This window comes from Aquarana catesbeiana, linkage group LG07 (assembly GCF_042186555.1).
Source record: "Aquarana catesbeiana isolate 2022-GZ linkage group LG07, ASM4218655v1, whole genome shotgun sequence".
Lineage (NCBI taxonomy): Eukaryota > Metazoa > Chordata > Amphibia > Anura > Ranidae > Aquarana > Aquarana catesbeiana.
This window is the reverse complement of record NC_133330.1, coordinates 90,765,867-90,787,827: the sequence shown is the minus strand read 5'-3', so window position 1 is coordinate 90,787,827 and position 21,961 is coordinate 90,765,867. Positions and strand designations below refer to the sequence as shown.

At 41.3% G+C, this 21,961-nt stretch overlaps 1 protein-coding gene across 5 annotated transcripts in view; it reads right to left on the bottom strand.

The window, feature by feature from the left end:
* Nucleotides 1-10,522: 10,522 nt before the first annotated feature.
* Nucleotides 10,523-21,961, bottom strand: part of ELFN2 (extracellular leucine rich repeat and fibronectin type III domain containing 2) — a 207,316-nt gene continuing 195,877 nt past the window's right edge. For all 5 annotated transcript variants that reach the window (XM_073592471.1, XM_073592475.1, XM_073592473.1 and 2 more), the window contains one exon: nucleotides 10,523-18,620. In XM_073592471.1, coding sequence (XP_073448572.1) covers nucleotides 15,817-18,231 — 2,415 coding nt within the window. In that variant the 5' untranslated portion in view covers nucleotides 18,232-18,620 and the 3' untranslated portion in view covers nucleotides 10,523-15,816. The remainder of the gene's footprint in view (nucleotides 18,621-21,961) is intronic.

The following is a 21,961-nucleotide window of genomic DNA, read 5'->3' as shown; positions in this document are numbered from 1 at the left end:
ATGCCTGTGGGAGGGAGAGGAGGAGAAGCGTGGGGGGAAATGGAGAAATCGGTTCCTTTATATGCAGCCACCCACTTGCGACCGGGCCCCGTTGTTCCGCCATCAGGCTCGGAGAAAAGAACCCTGTCCGGGGGTCAGGGGGGCCCTCCATGGTTTCTTGCATTGGGGCCCTGAAGGTTCTAGTTACGCCACACTGAGTGTATATCTGATTTTTTGGATGCTTTGGTGTGCTGGCTGCCTTAAATCAATTATAAAGACTGTTATTTTGTTTTTCAAAATAGCATGGTATGCTTACCTTCTCTGTGCAATGGTATTTCACAGAGCCTTTCCAAAGCTCTTCAGGGGTCCCCCGTCGGTGATCTCGGCTTCACCTGTTCTGTGTCTGCCTCCATAGCAAGTGGCTTATATGGGGGCGGGGCGGGGCCGAGCCATACTGTGTGTGCCTATGGACCCACCCTCTCTATCCTCACAAGATTTGACTGACAGCAGAATGAGCAGAACGGCTCCCATTGATCTCAGCTTCTAAAAGAAGAAAGAGGGCAAAGAAGAACTGAAGCCAGGCATTGGATCGATACAGGACTCAGGTAAATGTTTAAAGGGGGCGCTGCTATGGTAAGGTTTTTCTATCTTAAAGGATAAGTTCGCCTTTTGGAACATGTTATATTTTCCAGCTTCTGCCATCTCTCCTCAGTGTGACAGCGAGAGGGAGAGATTCTCCTTACACCTGCTTTTACAATTCAAAAACAGCGCAGCGGCGAGGGGCTCCTCCCACATGGCCTTGTCATTCATTCACAGTTTCCTGTGAATGAATGAATTACAAGTACAGTCATCCGCCGCGATAGACAACCTATAGTTCTGAATGAACTACGAGGGTGCTGATGAGTGCTGTTGTAGTTCATTCACAAGTCCTACAGCTTTCAAATTGACAGCCCTATGATGGCATGGGCTGAAAGGTTCAGTGCTTGTCTACAGAAACCTGACATTGCATCCCTGATCCACTGATAAGGGGTGCAACACTTTCCAGGCTCCTGCATGTAAAAATAATAAATGCACTTTTTTTCTGCAAAAAATTGTACATTTATTATTATTTTTTTTCTAAAAAGGTGAACTTTTCCTTTAATGCAGAGACTGCATTAAGGTAAAAAACGTTTGCCTTTATAACCAGTTTAACGCAACTCATGTTAACATGTGCAAAAATATGCATTAATGCACCGTACCAGGATGCCGAAGTGTGAATGGGCCCTAAAGTGCATTTATCTATTCGTTTTAACGCTGAAGAACAATGCCATGTTTGCTTTACTAAATAGTTTTTCTAATATACTATAGTATATCATATTTTTAGACTGTGAGCTCTAATGAGCAGGGCCCTCTGATTCCTCCTGTATTTAATTGTATTATAACTGTACTGTTTGCTTTAATGTTGTAAAGTGCTGCACAAACTGTTAGCACTATATAAATCCTGTATAACAATAATAATAATTACAGTATATCTGAGGAAAATTTACGAATACAGTGCCCTGAAAAAGTATTCAAGCCCCTTGAAATTTTCCACATTTTGTCATGTTACAACCAAAAATGTAAATGCATTTTATGTGATAGACCAACACAAAGTGGCACACAATTGTGAAGTGGAAGTAAAATGATAAATGGTTTTCAAATTTTTTTACAAATAAATATCTGAAAAGTGTGGCATGCCTTTATATTCAGCCCCCTTTACTCTGATACCCCTAACTAAAATCTGGTGCAACCAATTGCCTTCAGAAGTCACCTAATTAGTAAGTAGAGTCCACCTGTGTGTAATTTAATCTCAGTATAAATACAGCTGATCTGTGAAGCCCATAGAGGTTTGTTAGATAACCCTAGTGAACAAACAGCATCATGAAGGCCAATGAACACACCAGACAGGTCAGGGATAAAGTTGTGGAGAAGTTTAAAGCAGGGTTAGGTTATAAAAAATATGCCAAGCTTTGAACATCTCACAGAGCACTGTTTAATCCATCATCCGAAAATGGAAAGAGTATGGCACAACTGCAAACCTACCAAGACCTGAACATCCAACTGATCTGACAGGCAGCCAAGAGGCTCATGGTAACTCTGGGAAAGCTGCAGAGATCCACAGCTCAGGTGGGAGAATCTGTCCACAGGACAACTATTAGTCGTGCACTCCACAAATTTGGCCTTTATGGAAGAGTGGTAAGAAGAAAGTCATTGTTGAAAGAAAGCCATGAGAAGTCCTGTTTGCAGTTTGCGAGAAGCCATGTGGGGGGACAGCAAACATGTAGAAGAAGGTGCTCTGGTCAGATGAGACCAAAATTGAACTTTTTGGCCTAAAAGCAAAACGCTATGTGTGGTTGAACACTAACACTGCACATCACCCTGAATACACCATCCCCACTGTGAAAACATGGTGATGGCAGCATCATGTTGAGGGGATGCTTTTCTTCAGCAGGTACAGGGAAGCTGGTCAGAGTTGATGGAAAGATTTATGGAGCCAAATACAGGGCAATCTTAGAAGAAAACCTGTTACAGTCTGCAAAAGACTTGAGACTGGGAGGAGGTTCACCTTCCAGCGGTACAATGACCCTAAACATACAGCCAGAGCTACAATGGAATGGTTTAGATCAAAGCATATTCATGTATTAGAATGGCCCAGTCAAAGTTCAGACCTAAATCCAATTGAGAATCTGTGGCAAGACTTGAAAATTGCTGTTCACAGACACTCTCCATCCAATCTACCAGAGCTTGAGCTATTTTGCAAACAAGAATGGGCAAAAATTTCATGCTCTAGATGTGCAAAGCTGGTAGAGACATCCCCAAAAAGACTTGCAGCTGTAATTGCAGCGAAAGGTGATTCTACAAAGTATTAACTCAGGGGGGGCTAAATACAAATGCACGCCACACTTTTCACATATTTATTAGTAAAAATTATTGAAAAACATTTATCATTTTCCTTCCACTTCACAATTATGTGCCACTTTGTGTTGGTCTATCACATAAAATCCCAATAAAATACATTTACGTTTTTGGTTGTAATATGACAAAATGTGGAAAATTTCAAGGGGTATGAATACTTTTTCAAGGCACTGTATGTTTAACCCAGAGCCATTTTTTCTTTTTTCACACACACACAGGTTTCAAATGCGAAACAAAGGTTACTTAAAAACCCCTCAAACATTACATATTTTGAAAGCAGCGTTCCTTTAGAACAAAATGATGGTAATTATCAAATTCATATTTTCTGTAAAAAAAATACACTTAAATTCATTTTAGTGCATACAAACACAACATAAGAAGATGAGGTTTTGTTAAGTAAATAGGTACCAAATATATCATACCTAAAAATTGTGTCAGCCTGCAAAATTGCAAAAAAATGCTGGGCCCAAAATTGTCAGTAGGTGACACTTTAAAATCCTTATGGTTCATCGGTTTAGACTTTGCCATAATTACAAGAACTCAATACATTTCTTGAAAAAGAAAGAAAGAAAGACTTTATGCTAAACCATAGCCCTAAAATTTTCTTCCTCATTCCAGTGTGTTCAGAGATACCTAATAAATGTTGAACAATCATCATTTTCATACGTGTGACTTGCACATTTGCATTCAAATGTGTGTACTGTATATGGGTGCAGGGGGCTTTTTACATTTTTGTTTTTTTCTTTATTTGTTTTAATGAAATTTTTTGAAAGCTTTTTTGTTTTTTTCTTAACCTTATTGCTATCACAAGGGAACTGACAAACCCCATTTGTAATAGCATAATGTGGACAATAGGTTCATTTTAAGAACATCAGGAACAGAGGTTCACTGGGCTCCTGTCTCTCTCCAGCCTGACACCTGCCATGGAGGCCTGCCATGGACACCCAGTAGGGGCAGGTGAGCCTAGGACGTATGGTGGGGTGGGCTGTGGTGGGCATCTTATGAATACTGTAGAAGTGATTTGGTTGCTTTACAGCCAGAAATACTTCTACTATATAGCTGGAAGTCAGGAGAAAAAAAATGCAAAAAAAAAAAAAAAAAATCCTGGATACTAACTTGTGTCACTGAGACAGAAAATAAAATAAAATCTTTTCAATGGGATACAGACAAGAGATAACAGAAGAAAAGGCCTAATATTAAAGGCTGAAAAAACAAGCCTGAAAAAGAAGGAAAACTAATGTAAAAAAGAAGGAAAACTAATGCAACCACCACATTTTAGGAATGACAAGCTGCAATATATTATATTTTTGTTTTGGGGTTTAGATATGCTTTAATCAACTACAATAACATTGTGTACATGTGTGCATGTTCAAATTATTAAATAAAGAAACTTGGTAAATTAAGTGTGGCCATAATGTTGTGTTCAAGTCAACAGCGATGTGATATTTACACAACACTTTTTCTATTTCCAGTATTCTCGCTTAAAATAAGTAATGAACGTTGGTATGAGAGTGAATGGGACTCAGGGCAGCTAATTAGAGTCAGGATACTCATGTATTACTGACTTGCCCTGGGGTTATTCTCATATCAATATTATGTAGGAAAGGGCAGAGGTAAACTATTTCTTCTGTCCTGCTTATTGGACAGATCCAGCCCCAAGGCTGTCCCCAAGGTTATTGCTGCCCAATTAGCAGACATGATTCTTAGTTATATCAGGCTGCTGCTCCATAACATGTCATATTTAGAGAGTTGTGGAGGCTATTTTCATAGCAAGCATTTACACAATTTTTCTAGCTGGTGAAAGCCGATAAAATAGTTTTACTGTATCTATTGAGATTTTTATAGCTGGTATGCTGGTAATCAGTTTATTTGTTGTAGACCTCAATAGAGCATTATTCTTGTGGGCAAAGGTATTGTAGAAGTTTGTTTGTCCTGTAGCAGAAGCAGCAAAAGTGTGCTGCTTTGGGCACACGAGAAAAAGAGGAGGAAGTAGAGGCTGGTGGGAGTCTAATTAATGCCTAATGTTTTGCAAGTCAAAACACCTTGATGCATTGTGTACTGAAACAAGTCCTTGTAGGGTAGGGGCACAAAGGTGCCTGGTGTAGTTCCCTAAATTGGTCACTAGATCTTTGTAGGCAGGGGTTACTTTGTTGCCGCTTTAAAAGTGTTTCTTCTTTAAAATCCCTTAAGAGGGGGAGATGATTTTATTTCCTCCTGGCAGGATCACATATATACCCTGGATGGCTGGTTCTAGGCAGTCCAGCCCGGATAGTGGAAAGTTAAGGAAAGTTAAGTTACAGGAGAAAGATGCCTTAAGAGACTTTCCTTTCTTCACTACTCTGAAGATGGGCTTGGGCACATTAAGGTACATCACTATATGCGAGAGAACTGTTGATTGATTGATTACCGAGAACTGATGATTACAAGGGAGGAGATGTGATTTAATGGGCTTTTGAAGCAATTTGTTCAAATAAAATCGTGTTGGACCGAGCCTATGGCTGCTTCTTGCATCTGAAGTGGAACCTTAGTAACAATGTTGTGAAGTGAGGTAGCACACCATTAAGCTATGCTAGACTGTACACCTCATGTAGTACTCACTTGGTGAAGAAGAAACCAGATGTTCCCAAATGTATGCAAACCTGGTCAGGTTAGGGGATGATGGTGGATGGGGGAATGGAAAGCTTGTCCTGTAACCATACTTAAGACGCAGGGCCCAGAGCATGAAGTATACCCAGTCAGAATGAGGTGATTGCCAAGGAAGACCAGGAGTATGATGACATTTGTGAATAACACTGCACCCTGTCTGAGGCACACATGATGCAGGTGTAAAGGTATCAGGAAAAAGAAGATTCCTAAGGGACGATGGATGAAGCCAGGCCTGCATGTACAAGCCCTGTAATCTTTGGCAGGTCCACAGGCGCAAGTGAAAGGCAGGGATTCTGTCCCGGGACTAGGACCTTCCTGCATTTTGATGTAGTCAGCAGGATGAGCAACTGGGGGCACCCTATGTGAAGCATTGTCCCAACTTTTGAAGGCGGAGTCTGGAGTGATGCAAAGCACGAAGAGAGAAGATGAGAAAGACAAGTGACATGGCACAGTTGGCACTGGCAGAGGTTGATGCAGAGGAGCCACTAGTTGACACTGGAGTTTGGGTGGATGACCGAGCAGAACTCTCTCTGTGTTGAAAGGGTGTACAGGAGTTAGTAGCTTACCAGAAAGCCTGGCTTGTCAGCAAGTGGCAAGGACAACCACCACCTGGGCGAAGTGTCCTCAATACTTGGTGTTTCTATATACCTTGAGGCCAGAGAGAGGAGAGACACAGGACCTGCCACCCACATTGCCTGTGCATTTTCAGCCTGTGGTTTTAGGCCTCTGGATACCCCATTTCGCTTCAGTGACTGGGGTACGAGCAGTCAGGCCTCGCTCATGGAACCCCCGCATGCACACATTGGGGGAGAAACAAGTGGTGCCGGGGGCCGATGTCCTTTGCCCTTGTCTAGTGTTGTCTTTACCTGAAGTTCCACTGTACTGACCTGGCACTTTCCCAGCAATATCTTGCTCATATATATTGCTCAGGGGCGCCGGTTGGGCCTAGCTCTGGCTGGAGTAGTTGAGAAGTAGGAACAGAAAGAGCGAGAAAGCAAGCAACAGCGACACGCACGGTGGTACCCACCCCTGTGTCACAGCTGCCTCCACCATCAGAATCTTGGGAAGAAGAGTATTTGTGGGAATCGAAACCTCCAGAATCTGGCCCAAATAGGGGCCCATTCTAACTGGGGCTCATAGGCATCTCCTGCAATATCTCAACCTTCTCCCACCTGAAGCTCACTTTCAGGACCCGTAATTGCTCCAAAATGTCACCTGGGCAGGGCGCTGACTGGCGATTGATGAGGTTGTCTGGGCTGCAGCACTATTTATCCTGTAAAGTCCAGCTAGACTATAGCTGGGAGTTTCCGTACATCCCCGAGAAGACATTTGACATGATAGAACGGGAGTAGGAGCGAGTTTATGAGAAGGCTGTCTGAAACCAGTTGGGAGTCAGTCAATGGTATAGCACCTCATTAGGCTATGAAAGATATTGTTGTATATATGATAGATGATAGATAGTGCATCCCATGAAGTACTCACTTGGTGAAGCGGGAACCCGGTGTACCCAACTGTATGCAAACCTAGTCAGACTAGGGGATGATGATAGATGGGGGAATGGGAAGCCTGTCCTGTAACCATGCTTAAGACGTCAGGTCTGGGTCAAGGTATCCCCAGTCTGAGTGGAGTGATTGTCAAGGAAGACCAGGAATAATGGTGAGAGTGTGAAAAGTCAAGAATAACACATCACACTCTGTCTGAGGTACATCATACATGCAGGTGTAAAGATATAATGGATGAGAAGAGAGCTTAGAAGAAATGGAATGGTGATGTGGCTTAAGCCAGGCCTGAACGTACAAGCCCAGTAATCTTTGGTAGGTCCTGAGACACAAGTATAAGGTGGGCAGGTGTCTGCCTGGGAAGTTGGTTGTGGAAAGCAGTGCATGGACTAAAGCTCACAAAGATATAATCTTTAAGAATGTATCTTCTAGGAACTTCCCCTTAAGGGAGAAGCAAGAAAGTAGAAGTGCAGGACCTTTGGGATTACCCTTGGGTATGGGATATAGGACTAAAGGTATAGCTGTTCCATGTCTTAGTTATCATCTCTACTGTTATCTGTTTAAAATATAAGGAATGGGATAACTGAAATAGTAAATATGGTAAAAGGCTGTCATTGTGTGGGCTGTGTTGCCTCCTAACCTTAAATGGGAACATCCTCTGGAAACAAAACTTGTGGCTGCTATCAGGGTCCATTGCTGTAAGGCCTGAATCAGGTATGGAATGGGCTACTGTATGGTGCTAGCTAGGTCAAGTCGGGAGCTCACAAGGTGGCCCTCAGGGGAGGTTCTTGTACCTATAGCACCTCAGTCACCCTAGGGATGCCAACCTATGCTGGCAGAAATGGGTTAAAGAGTATAGGTGCCTCCTCACAACATGGTTGTGCTCATGGAGGACTTGCTCCCCAGTACGTTGCTAGGCTGTGACACAACATTACACAGTAGTATTCATTCCATGCATTTACATTATCCATTACTTAAGCTAGGACCAAATGAACTTTGCAGCAGCCCCTCTTTCTATTCTGCTACACTTTTTATCACCATAATTTGTTAAGCAGTTCACTGCATTGGAAAAAAAATAACTCTGTCTGTCCTGGAGAACAGCTAACCTCTGTTTCACCCTCTCTAAGCAAATGATATTTCATATAGAAAACTTTTTTTTTTTTTAAAACCTTCCCATACCAATTTTGAATATTTATTGTAGCTATAGATTTTATCCTGAACTAGACTGTTCATTGCAAGTATATGGTAGTTTAATTAATTTCCACCCTTTAAACCCCTTTCACACTGGGGGCGTTTTTCAATCACCATAGCGCTAAAAATAGTGCCTATAAAGCGCCTGAAACACATCTCCCAAGCTTCCCCAGTGTGAAAGCCCGAGTGCTTTCACGCTGGGGCGCTGTGCTGGCAGGACATTAAAAAAAGTCCTGGCAGCGGCACTTTTTGGGCACATTTAACCCTTTCTTCGGCCGCTAGCAGGGTTAAAAGCACCCCGCTAGTGGCCAAATAGCGCCACTAAAATTAGCAGCGCTTTACCGCTGACGCGCCCCATGGCTCAATATGAAAGGGCTTTGACAGCCCATTTTTTATACCTTTTATACTGTTTATCTTGTTTGTTATCTGCATGAATAGTCTATAGTGTGTATTGGGTTTACTATCCAGATGTAAACCAGTGTTAGTAGTCATGATTATTTCTATTATTTTTCTTAGAAAGCATAACTAATCGTATAAATTGTGTTCACATACTTATTTTAGCTAATTTATTATTGGCATTTGTACTTGTCAAGTACATGGAGTATATTTTCATACTGCTAGAACCTGTTGCTTTTCACAAAGCAACAACCTGAAAAGTTGCAGGGTGCTTACAGGAAAGAATGAATTAAGAAAAAGCAAAGAATTCAAGTGCTGCACACCCCACTACATGGAAACCATTGATATACAACTACAAGTGGGTGGGTGTTTTTGAGGTTCGGAATATTTTTTAATCTCTTATACTTAGATGGGTTTGAAGAGAGAATATATTAAATATTTTGAGTGCTAATATTTAATCAGTGTTAAATTTGAATGTTTGCACTGTTTGTGTTTTGCGTTATGCTTTTTATCGCTTTTGCACTGGTATAGTGTGCCTAAACCCAGTAACTAGCAGGTCCGAACTGCTACAAAAAATAGGCCCGGGTATTTTAGACTAAGCAGCCAATTTTTCCAGGGACCAGGTGGGGTGGGGTGGTCGTTCACTGGGGCGGCTGGTGACGGGAAATTCACTGAGTAAAAGGGGACACTGTGATTAGAGCGAAAAGGGGAGGGGGCACTGTGATGGGGGGCTGTGAATGCTGGGGGCACTTTAATGTAAAGGGGCACTGTGATATAAAGGGCACTGCACTCTAAAGGGGCACTGTAATGGGCAGGATTTAGTCTGTGTGTCCTCTTCAGGGAGGAGCTGCAGATCAGGATCATATTAACAAGCGGGTGATTACCCACTTGTTAATATGAAAAGACTCTCACTCTCTGTGCAGATCTCAAGCTCCTCTGCTCATAGGATGACATTGTTGGCATAGTGGAAGAGCCAGGAGAGGAGACATAGGGCTGACCGCATGGTGGGAGGTGAACGGTGACCCCGGTCTGTCTTACCCTGTCCAGACCGCGGTTGCCGCTTACCTCTCGTTGTGCGGTCCAGTCTTCAACAGGCCGCTCTTGTTAGGACATGCCTGGTGAGTCCTATGACCAGTCTGGGCCTATGAACTAGTATTTTTCTGTGCTTGTTAAAAAATATTCTTAGCCCAAAGAAAGAAAATGAATGCAGTCATCACACCTAGTAATGAGCAAGCTATAATATATTACATGTTTGATCTTTGGGTAAGATACACTTTAAAGCTGAAGTTAAATCTGCTTACTGTCAATCTTGCCTTCCTTGGCTCCTCTTTTTCTCTTCATCACTATGCTAATGTATTTCCCTATTAAATGCAGGAAATTCATGGCCAGCAAGGTGCTGAACCTAGCTTCTTAAAAACAACCTGGCTTGGTGCTCTCCCCAGTTGCCTTCAGTCCTTATGGAAGCAGTGGGTTGGCTCTTGGGAGAAGTTATGCACATATTAAAATTCCTTGATGATTGAAAGTCAGTCTGGAGAGGCGGGCATCCCTGGGCAGGCTGCATTTGCATGCAAACCACTGTTGGTACCACTCACATGTGATGCTGAGCCTCCATGATTGAAAGAACTAAAATGCATGAAAGGGGCGAGCCAGGGACTGGGGAAGAAAAGAAACACAACACAAAGAAAGAAGAGCTGACACTCCAGTATATCATCATAAACCAACTTCCTTTAATGTAAGACGATAAAATACAGCCCAAAATTAGCCAACGTGTTTCGGCCATTAGGCTTTATTGATGGTCATCATTAAGGCCTAACGGTTGAAATTAGTCTGCTGTTCTTTCAGCTGTATTTTATTGCGCTACATTAAAGGAAGTCTGTTTATGCTGATATACTGGAGTGCCAGCTTTTCCTTGCATGTTTTAAGCTTTGGAGGTGGACAGAAGCCTTTCCAGCCTGAGCACCTGGCCTGGAGCCTTGGCATTCAGTGGAAGTTGTAGTGCTACTTCACCTGTTGCTCTGGGGAAAAAACGGGGTAGATGAGGCTGAACGTCCTTCATCAGGAATTGAGACAGCCCTTATTTGCCTTGTCGTAGCTTCTAATGAACACTGTGAGAAGCTCACAAAGGTGTGCTTTGAACAAAAGCCTTTAGTCTATGCCCTCTAATCTCTTGATTGAAACCTTAATTTCAATTAAATTATCTTGCCTTCAGATGAATGACATTCTCACTACTATAGTCCCTCCTCTGAAATGGCATGTTTGTGAAGACTGCCCAATACAGTTTTTTCCACAGCAACTGCATGTGCAGATGCACCACAGATTGTTAGCGCTGTCATGGCAGTGAGACTATCGGTCACATGCATCTGAGGTCTGTATTAATGTTCTGATGGGGCCAGGTGGTGGCCTACAGTGCTTTAGTTCAAGTTAACAATGACTGAAGCAGAAAAAAAATTGGAAATGATATTGAATAAATCATCAAAAAGGTTTACAAGTGTGTAAAAGCTAAGCAAAAGAAATCTGATAACCTAAAAATTGTAAAAAATAACTTCGGAAACATAATTTTAAAGCACAAAGCAAAAGATCGTACGTTAAACCTGTCATAAGAGAAAGAAGGAAAACATTACTAATGTCCTTCTGACAATGACAGTTGCTTGATTATTATGGATTATCATTTTCAGATGGAGAGGACAGGAAAATATCTATATCTGCTTTCTCCATGAGAACACTGATGGCAGATAATATAGGTGAAAAAATTCCCACTCAGATTTTCTTGTCCAACGCAGCAGTTGCCTACGCAGGATTATATCAATAAACTTCTCACCAAGATGGCATGCATAACCATGTGCTAAATGAATTAAGATCTGAAATTAATATGTGACTATATCATATTTTATTAGACCTTTCTTTTAAAATAAATACATCCAGAAGACTGAGGTAATTTGGAAACTACAAATCAGAGAACAATATTGTCAGGCCATGTACAGCTCACCTAATTTTTCAAAAAGCTTTATTCAAACACATGGCAAAGACATCATCCTGCACTTCCTTTCTTAAGTTTTTACTCCCTACTGGGGCTTTAATCGTAGAGTACTGCAGCCGTTTTCACCCTGGGGTGCCTTGAGGTTTCTTTATGGGTGCCTTGGTAAAATGCCTAAAAATTGGCCCAAAATTGCATAAAGCCAGAGGGTGGATGAAACTTGCCTTCTAGCTGCCAGCCCCTTAAAGACCAATGGCATCATCAGTTGCTAAGGAGGATGTCAGTTGCCTGCAAGGCATCTTTGTTTGACCCTCCCTTGCCTCTCTCCATCAGCTTTGGGGTCTCGTTGGCTAAGTGATGGAGAAAAACTGAGGGAGACGAGAAACACTGGAATACTAGTCAGTACTAGTTTGCAAAAGTGTATTTATTTTGGAAGTATACATCACCTCTAACGTTGGGTGTCCTACATGTATTGCTGTTGCTGCATTATGTAAAACCTTTAGAATAGTTTTTACATTTTACAAAGGGGCGACTCAAGACTGTCCATATTTTGGAGGGTGCCTCGAGACTGTCCATAATTTTGGAGGGTGCCTTGATATTGGCCATAATTTTAAAAGGTTCCTTGACTGAAAAAAGGTTGAGAAACACTGGAGTACTGGATGCATTAGGGAATGTTTCTGCCAAATGTTTAAACAAAGATTTGCGAAGAAGGTGAGCAATGTGTGGCCTGTTATTGAATTTGCAATTGATGGAAGGTGACAAAGTCTGAAGTTGGCTCAGCACTTGTGGCTGTAGTATGGGGAAAAAGGAGAGAATAACGTAAAGTAGTGTACCTTTTACAGATCAGTAGGCTTAATTTCTGCTGTGTGCAATCATTTGAAGAGATGCTAAAGGGTTGATATGCAAAATGATATAAAGTAAAGAATAATTTAATAAGAGAGAATCAGCTTGGGTTTTTTTAAAGTTACACAAGGGAGAAAGCCATCAGAATCCTGTTCCTCTTGCTGGCTCTTAAAACGTCTTCTTTCACTGAATGAATTTGTTGCTATTTTTTTTGTAATAAATCTATTTAGATAAAAGGTGCCATGGGGTATATAAATGAGCTATTGCATATAAATGATTACATACCAATTTACCTCTTCCTAGTGTAAGTGTACCTTCCTAATGCAGTGTACCTTCATCTCTCCCACTAGATACCAGCAGATTCCCAGCAGGCAGGATGTCACCACATACCACTGCTGGATATACATTAAGAGTGAACCGTGCCAAGTGCTTTTATTTATTTTTTTCTTTACCTTTTGTGTTTTTTTGTCATTTTTTTGTTTTTGTTTTTTTTTTTGTTTTTTACACTAATGCATGCAAAAAATACAGTTCCCATCTCCTCCTTTGAAAATTATTGGCCCAAAACCTTGTGTACAAGTCGCTCCATCCCTTTCTCCCAAACCCTCCCACGCTCCCAATTCCACCCAGAAAAAAAAAGAAAAAAAAAAACATAAAACAAGAAGCCAAAAACAAACCATGTCTTTGAAAATACAGCAAAAAAAAACATAAAGTGCTCCTCTCACCTACCAACAATGGATGCAGCCATTTTGTGTTCTGAATCGATATTCGTGAAGCAGTATTCACTGATATCACCACTTTCAAGTGAGCTGATAGGCTGGATATTGGTTTTGATTACAAAATAGACACGTCCACTGCTTGTAAGCAATAGGTACAGTTATAAAGATAAAAAATAACCTAAGAAATATTAGTCAGCTTCTAAAAAGTCAAGAAAACACAGGGCAATGTAGAGGTGACAAAGGTAAGCCCATGCACTAGAGTAAGTGATGTTGCAAGCTGACTTCGTCAAGTGGAGGACACCAGGGAGAACATATAAAACAGGTAAATATCATCAATTCAGGAGGTAACAGAAAAACAAAAGCTCCTATTTAAGATTTTTCTCTTTATTAACCTGTAGTGAGTATGTCTCCACTGCTGTGTGATACTGTAAGGCTTAATTTTAACCTTGCACACTGTAAGTTAAACATACATCTTTTATTACAAACTGAGAACAATGTGCTAAAACTGCAGCATGCAGTGTTTATTTTATAAAGTCGGTATCTTCAGTTAGCTTTCAATGTAAATTTAAAACGCTTAACACATCCTCAAGTCCATATAATCAGAAAATAGATATATAATTTTTTACTTATAGCCAAAGCTAGGCTTGTTTGTATGATCTTGCTATTTAGGATCCAAAAGTTGCAATTGTTCCATCAAAGATGGTATAGGTATAGATATTTGTAAATGCCATGATGACTTTTCAATGCCTGTAAAATGAATGGAAAGGACTTAAAGGGGACTCCTGAAAGGGAAAAAAGCGCAGTGTGCCTAGGCCCATCACCTTTTGCTCTGCTGCTAATCATGTACACATTAGGCTAAATACAATAAGTGGTGCTAACAAATTCCTGTTAGCCATATATTAAAGATCCACTGCACCTAAGCAAATGGGAACATGGTGCCAATTTTTAACTCCTATAGTAATATATTTATTCTTTCATGCTACTGCATTTTTCATTACCAAGAAAAACGTGATAAAGTCCAATATTTCACATTTTGTTTAGCGTTACACATACAATAAATCTCCTTATGGATGTTCCCTGTTTAAAATGAATTAGCATGTTTCTAAAAGACCATAAAAGTTTTGGCTTTGTTGCAGAAAACATGTAGTTAAAAATAAGGGGCCATGAAGCCTGTCTCATTAGAATGGGCTTCTTAATGTTTGAAAAAGTTATATGTAGGAATTCCAGTGGTATTGTATTGTGATGCACTTTTTAGTAAATTGTTTCTAGATTATCACAATAGTTTTCTAATAACTCTTTCGAAATACAGGTATTTTTGTGATGGTAAAGATCTTCTATCTGGCTGCCATAAAGCTTACGGAGAGATATGAAGTACCACAGCTTGGTTTGCCTTGCTCATACTACATGGCACATTCCAGTTGAGGCAGTATACATTTTCCAAAGGTTTTCAATTAAAAGAAAATGCCAAATAAAACAAATTGTAGCACATCAATGTATCCATTGCTTTTGTGGCACGCCATCTCACGAAAATAGAAAAACCCACATAACCTTTTACCTGTTGTAGTCCATCAGTGTCACTAACTTGTCTGTGATGTGCAGAATTATAAACCATTGCAGATACACTTCATCCTAGACCCTACAGTGGACAAGCCTATGTGCTGCTGGTCATGATTTGTTGCTTGAAAAACAATATATGAATTGCACACAATCTAATATTATGTAACTTAACCTGGCTGCAGTTCCCCTTTAATACACATTCAATAACATGTCAAAAACTATGCTGAGTTAGCCACTTCTTTTAGAAACAATTCCTAGTTGCTATCTAGGCTAATGCGTCTTCCTCCCCCAAGTCTTTGTAAGCACACCTTTTCCCAGCAGCATGCAGACTTCAAATAGATTAATTTCTTCTGAAATTTGGAACATGCCTGAAAACTCTCAGTTTGAGATCTTACTCTCACTTTAATACAGTTTATTACCATCACTCTGGTCCTCCTTTATCCTAGCTATGATAGTTACCATACCAGTGCACCCTGCAGTATTGATATAATAGCAATAGTTATTTTTATCTTATGATGACAGGTATCATTTAAGGTCACTGTAATCATTAATGTAAGCAGAACAGCCTTTTCTCCAAAGCTCTTGGAATACAAATCCCGGTATCATTAAACTGCAGATCCACAGCCAATTTGTGTCACAAAGAATTGCCTTCAAGTCATACAAACATTGAAGAAGGAACAATATAAGAATATTATTTTACATGACTGACTACATCAGAGATGGCTATTTTCTCCCTTGCTAGGGCTTGAATTCAGCTTGCAACATTTTGGGCTATGGGCATTTTTTAATCATAATAATATTATTCATAAAAATAACTCTAAAACCAAAATGTATAAATGGAAAGTCACCACTACAGTGTATGGAGACGGGGGGGGGGGGGGGAGTGTTAAAAAAAGGGGAGGAGGTCTGTGCCAGAAAATTCCCTGTGCAGAACCCAGAAATCAAATTTTCTCCTCTCCTTTTACAAGGGTACATCCCCACCTCCAATGTAAACTTTAACTGCAAACTGCAGTGCCTCAGCACCACAATTCTCAACATGTCCACAGCCCTGTCCGGCCTTTAACACCCTCTTAGGTGTCAGTTACAGTTTCTGCTGAGCAGACACTCCTTTCCAGTAATCCAAAATGTCATGCAAGTCCTCCCCTTTGGCAAACTGGACTTTTTTGCGCAAAGCATGTCCAGCTGCTATGTAGACCTCTTCTCGTGTGTGTTTTTTGTAAGGACGGAAGCGCTCCCATATCTTGTGGGTGTTTTCAGTTGAGTATTCTGGGCTAGAGGAGTATCCAGAGAAATGGTGTCTGGGTGACAGCTGGGAATAGCTGGAGTCTCTCTTGGTACGAGAAAGGGGTTTCAGAAAGCTCACTCTCTGGCTTAATGTATCAGCACTTTCTTCATAATAAAGAGCAGGGAAGGAGTGACGATGCTCACTACAGTGATAGGAAGGCTTGACATCTAAATGGTGAACTCCTGCAGAGGACACAAGAGGAAGGCGGTCCAAGGGACTGTTGAGGGGGCTGCTTTTCTCAATATATTTGGAGTCACACTTTAAAGGCTGATCAGGGACATCCAAGCTAAAAACTCTGGCACTCTTAATGGAGCCACTAGACGAAATGCTGCAGCGTTTCTTTCCCACTGTGGCAGCATCTGCGCTCAGCTGGCGCTGGAGAGGATGGACACCTTCCTTGTAGGGAGGAGAGAGGAAGCTCAACCTTTCCAAATGACCCGAAGAGCTGGCTGGAATTGACTGGCAATCGTAGCCCAGCTCCGGGTCCCCCCCCCCTAAAAAAGAAGCTGTGTCAAGTTTTAGGGCATCAATACAGTTATTGATAATTTGGTTCACTTTATCCACTTCTTTGGCAATAGTGGATATTTCAGCTGCTGAGCCTTCACCATTATCCAATTCTCGAAAGTCTTCTTCATCCTCTTCTCCTGAAATGCCTCTGTGATTTCTGTCTAGTCCTTCTGCACTTCGTACTTCCATATAATTTGTCCCCTTTGGACCTTTTGGTGTTCCCATCTGAGAGTTCATTGACTTGGAAGGCATTCCTTTCTCCCCTCCACTTCCAAGTCCAACAGATGTTGGCAGTGAAGATATACGGGAGATCGGAATAGGATGTTCTGAGAACTTCTGGGAAGAATGAGGTCCAATACAAGGGTCAACATCTGAACCATAACGCATTTCAAGAATAGTCTTTTTCACATTAAGGGATTTTTTCTTCTCCTCTTGCATTCTCTTTTTTCTTAGACAGTAGTAGACTACTCCCAAAATGATGACCATGCCAAAGAGGCAACCTAATATAGTCATAATATAGTGAGTGGTGGTAGAAGTGTTGGGAGAACGTTCTTCATTATCCTTGGACCGAGTAAAAACAAACAGGCAAGTATGGTTGTACCTCTTGGAGTTCCGAATGGATGCTACACAGAAAGTATAGTTGACATGAGCCTTCAGCTTATCCAAGGTTATAAACTCTTTCCTGTGCTTCAGGGTTGTAACATCATATACAAAACTGTTGTTGTACTGTACCAGAATGTACATCTTTTTAAAAGGAGATGGAATAGTGACAATTAGAGTAGCTGAACTCCCTGTTACATGGTGAATTTCAATAGTGGGTATGCCAGAAGAATCTGTGGTAGAAGTGGGGGTTGGCTCAGATGAAAGAAGATCCCCAGGACTATAACCAGAATTTTCATCTGTATCCGGCAAGGAGTTTGGTATGAAAGGAGTTGGCCTTTCACGTGGTATATAGGCTCCATTCTTGCACTGCGCTTGAAGGACAGTTATGGCATTTCGACTATGGTGAGGCCTGGGGCTGAGAAGTGGGTAACCTGCAAATTCTCTGGGGCTTTCACATTGCAAGCGGTCATAATTACGAGTAAAATTGTTGAACATGACTAACCAGCCAAGAAATCCATAAAGTTCACAGTTGCAATGAAAAGGATTTCCTGCCAGTTCACATGCCATAAGTGCTTGAAGACTGATAAAGGTAATACTATCTAACTTTGTGAGTCGGTTAGAGGATAAATCAATGCTTATAAGGCTAGGACACTCTGAGAAAGCTCCTGGTGTCACCACCTCTATCAAATTGTGCTGCACAAAAAGGAACTGTAGTCTGGGCATACCCCTTAACATTCCCTCTGATAAATTAGTCAATTTATTATACCCAAGCTGCAGGATTTGTAAGTTAGATTGTCCCAAAAAGGCTCCATCCTCAATATATGAGATCTCATTTTTTGTGAGATTGAGGTCTGTTAGATTTCCAAAGCGAGAGAGGGAAGCATAGCCAATAATCTTTAACTTATTTTCATTAAGCCTAAGATCATGAACTGTACTGTTGATATGCTGGGGTATGGTTTCATATGGTGGTTGATTCTGGCTACAGATGGCTAGCCAGACATAACCCTTGTCACCTTCAATCAGCCAGCAATCACTCTCTGCCCCTGGTGGGAGGTACCAGAAGAAAGGAACTAGTGTCAAAAAGAACCACCAGTATGACATGTTGCAAAAAAACAAGAATGATGGGCCAGAGGAAGATATGATATCCGACTGTAGATTTGTGCCCAAGCTTAGCGCAGTCCGTTTATGACAGTCCTGGACAAAATTCTGCACATCATGTTCTATGGGACAGGATATGAGAACAAGTCTCTTTTCAATAATAGTATCTGATCAAACAGCTAGCTCCCCGTGAGCGACCAACAGTTACTCGTTTGTGTTTTCCAGTGTTTTTCTATCAAGCGGTGAAAAGTTAAAATGAACGGAAAGGGTGACAGGGAACAGAGGACAGAGATTGTGTATATAAGTGTGCCAGCCGCCTCTGTGCCCTGGGATGTAGATTTCAAGAGATGAATCCGTCTCTGTTTCTGTCCGTCTCCAGCTGCCACCAGAATCTGAAAGAAAAAGAGACAAGGCTATGTCAGCAGCGAAGGAAATAGGAGGGAGAAAAGGAAAGAAAGGCAGATGCTCGGAGGTAGAAAAGAAATGCATATACAGAAGAAAGACAAAATGTCAAATATGGGCATGTAAGAAAGAGATGCTAGATTTCTGAGGATATAAAACCGAGATAACAAGAGGAAAATTTAGAAAGCAGAGAAAGTCAGGCAAGTGGAAATAGGTGATAAATATGTAAATGATCCTCACACTGCCAAGGAGGGGGAGACAGGCAGGGAGATTAGAGGGAGATATAGCAGTAATCAAAGGCAGTGGGCTGAAAGATAAAGAGGAAGAGAGCAAAAGAATGAAGAATGTAGAAGCTGATGAAAATTAGAGTACATAGAGGCTGCAAGATACAAAACTATACCCAACCAATGAAATGCATTTCTAAGTAAAAAAAAAATAAACATTAACAAAGCATAGCATTTACCAGATCCCCCCCTTATTCCTTGTTTTCATAGTGGAAAATGCTCCCTGATGAATTCAAGATACATTGCTGCTACATCTGACACAGTCACACAGAAGATAAATATAGGTCATTGCTGTGCACAGAAACTACATTCCCCTTGTATTGATATATGAGGCTATTATTTGCTGTGTGAGAGAAACTATCATTCTCTAATTGCCATATACTTAAAACAAACAATAGCAATTTAGCGGCTGCATAGATGGCTGCATGGGCAGCCAGTGTTTGGCTTTGCCTTAAATAAGAGCGCTAAGGTCAAAAAACCTGCACAGATGTTCGCTTGCAGAGCAATGTCAATGTGAAAAAAAAGCTGTTTGTTGGCTCAGAGAGGAGGGGGAGGGGTTGGCTTGTAGAAAGCTTCCTATATTCTATACAGGGTACATAGATCTCTTTGCAGCAGCTTATTGTATCTGTGTTCAGTTTGTGACTGTTGGGGGCCTATAGAATAAAAAGACAACGGTTAGGTAAATAGGGAGCTGAACTTTATTAAGCTAATTGTAGAAAAGCAAAACATATTCAGTTTGCATCTACATGTGTTTTATTGGTGAAGCGCCCTCTTAGGTAGGGGCTAAAGTGAGTGTATATCGTTTTTGGTTTCTCTGCTTAACAGGGAGACAGCAAGGCAAATGTATTTGCTGTCTGCTTAACAGAGAACTGTGATTGACTGATAGAGTCTGCTCAGTGTGCTCTGGTGCTGCTCATTCTGTCTTGATGTTTCACACTGGTGTAGTAGCTATGGAAGGTACCAGACAGTGGGAGGAAACCTTACAGATGAGAACATGGATGTCCACACAGCCCTGGCCAATTAGAAGTGGATGTGCCCAAATGCATGCTGGGTGACTGTATTTATATTTGCTGAGCACCTGGGTCTTCCTCCAGAGAGAGAGGTCCAGGTGGGGAGGGGACTGCTACCGCTCCCCAACGTAGGCTGCCGCGCAGCCTCAGGTGGGCTGAAACACTGAAGCTGCAACCCATGGTTCTTGTGAGAGCTGGAGGATGTCTGCGGATCCTGTCTGGTACTGCTGAGGAAGGCTGCTGTTGGTGCTTCAGAAGCCTTGTGACAGTACAGAGTTCCTTCTGCTACAAAGGGACTTGTTCATGCAATACTGCTGCTGTATGGTCCTACTGATAATCTGCTACACAGTTCTATTGAGAGAGTTATCCTCAACTGTGAATAGTTAAAGGGTAACTCCACTTTCGTGGGGGAAAAAAATAGCAAACAAAGAAAAAATAATATAGCGTGTACAATTACGATACAAGTCATATTGTAATTGAATGTTTTTAAAAATGACCTTTCCTTTTCAATCTGCAACTCTGTAATTTTCTATAAATGCAATGCAATATGGCTACATGGAGTTGTTCTGTACACAGTACTGATCACTCCCCAGAAACTTCATTTCCTGCTTGTGTGATTGGCTCACCAATTTTTGCAGAAGTCTGCCTAAGATACAAGTCAGATTTCAGGCTTCCCCTGCAACAAAAGTGTCATTTTTTGGTGAGATATTTCCATTAAGAACATGTCTAAAGGAATGTAGGCCCAGCATCTTTTCTCATTAGTGCTCTTCAGCTGCCACAGCTGACTGATAATTCTGAAACCACTCCCATTAGACCTACAGAGGCACAGACAAACACACATGGATTTCTTCAGAATAACAAAAGGTAGGAATCTGCAACAAAGGTTGTTATAACCCTTGCAATGTACATAGATCACCCAGAGGGGAATGTTTTAATGTGTTACACTTTAATTTGGAGTATTCTACTAAATCCCTTCTCCTATCCAAGTTCTCTAAATAAAATAGAAAAATAAATCCCCTAGACTGGTCATTGGATATAATGAGAGGAAAAGTGTGTGCACCTGGCTGTGTGAAAATATCCTGTAACGGACTGTGGATTAATCAGTGGGAGACTCGGGCAAACCAATATCTAAGTGGCCCCTGTGGGGGTACCGCCATAAAGAAAAGCACAGTTACAAGTCTCCCAGCCTTTCAGATCACCAAGAAACACATCTGAAACACATTAAGATACCCGAGGGCACCCTGGGGGTCAGTTCACACCAGGGGTGGTGAAACTGCATTCAGCGACTATTCCAGCGCAGTCCCACCGCAAGCCAAGCCAAAATGCCTTGTCTCCTATGTGCCCAGTTCACATCACCACATTGTTGTGTGTGCTGAAAAGCAGTATCGCAGGCCACACTTTTTTCCAACACAGTGCAGTGCAAGACAATCCACCTTACACTTCATGGTGGCCAATGGAATTTTATGAAATGTCACTTGGTGTGACAGTTTTAATAAAGTTTGTTTAAAAAAAAAAAAAGGAACAATGCGATGCACTAGGATCGGCACTGCAGTTGTCCCGCCACATTGCACAGCACACCAGTCGCTTCTTTTGGTGAAATGGCTCTCAAATAGAAAGCATGTTGCTAAAAAAAAAGCCTAAAAAAGGAAACAAATGCAGCCACCACATTTACTGTAAGGATTGGTAAGCTGCAATATATTACATTTTTGATTTGGGTTTAAAATAGTTGTAAGCAGTACAGCTAGATCACATCTCTGTTCCCTGCCTGTGACTGGATATTGAACATGCAGCAGCACAGTGATGAGCCATCCCATTGCTGGCTCTGCTCTTTCCTACTGTCAGCATGGTGCACATAGATGTGCACACAGGGTGTGCCAGGTGTGCCTGGGCACACCCAAATCACCCTGTTTGGTGCATATTCCCCCTGTTTAGACCCCTGATGTTTCACCAAAGCCCCCTAACAGGGCTCCTAAAAAAATTGTAAAAAAAAAAAAAAAAGTATATAAAAAAAAAATGTAAAAAATAATAAAATATAAA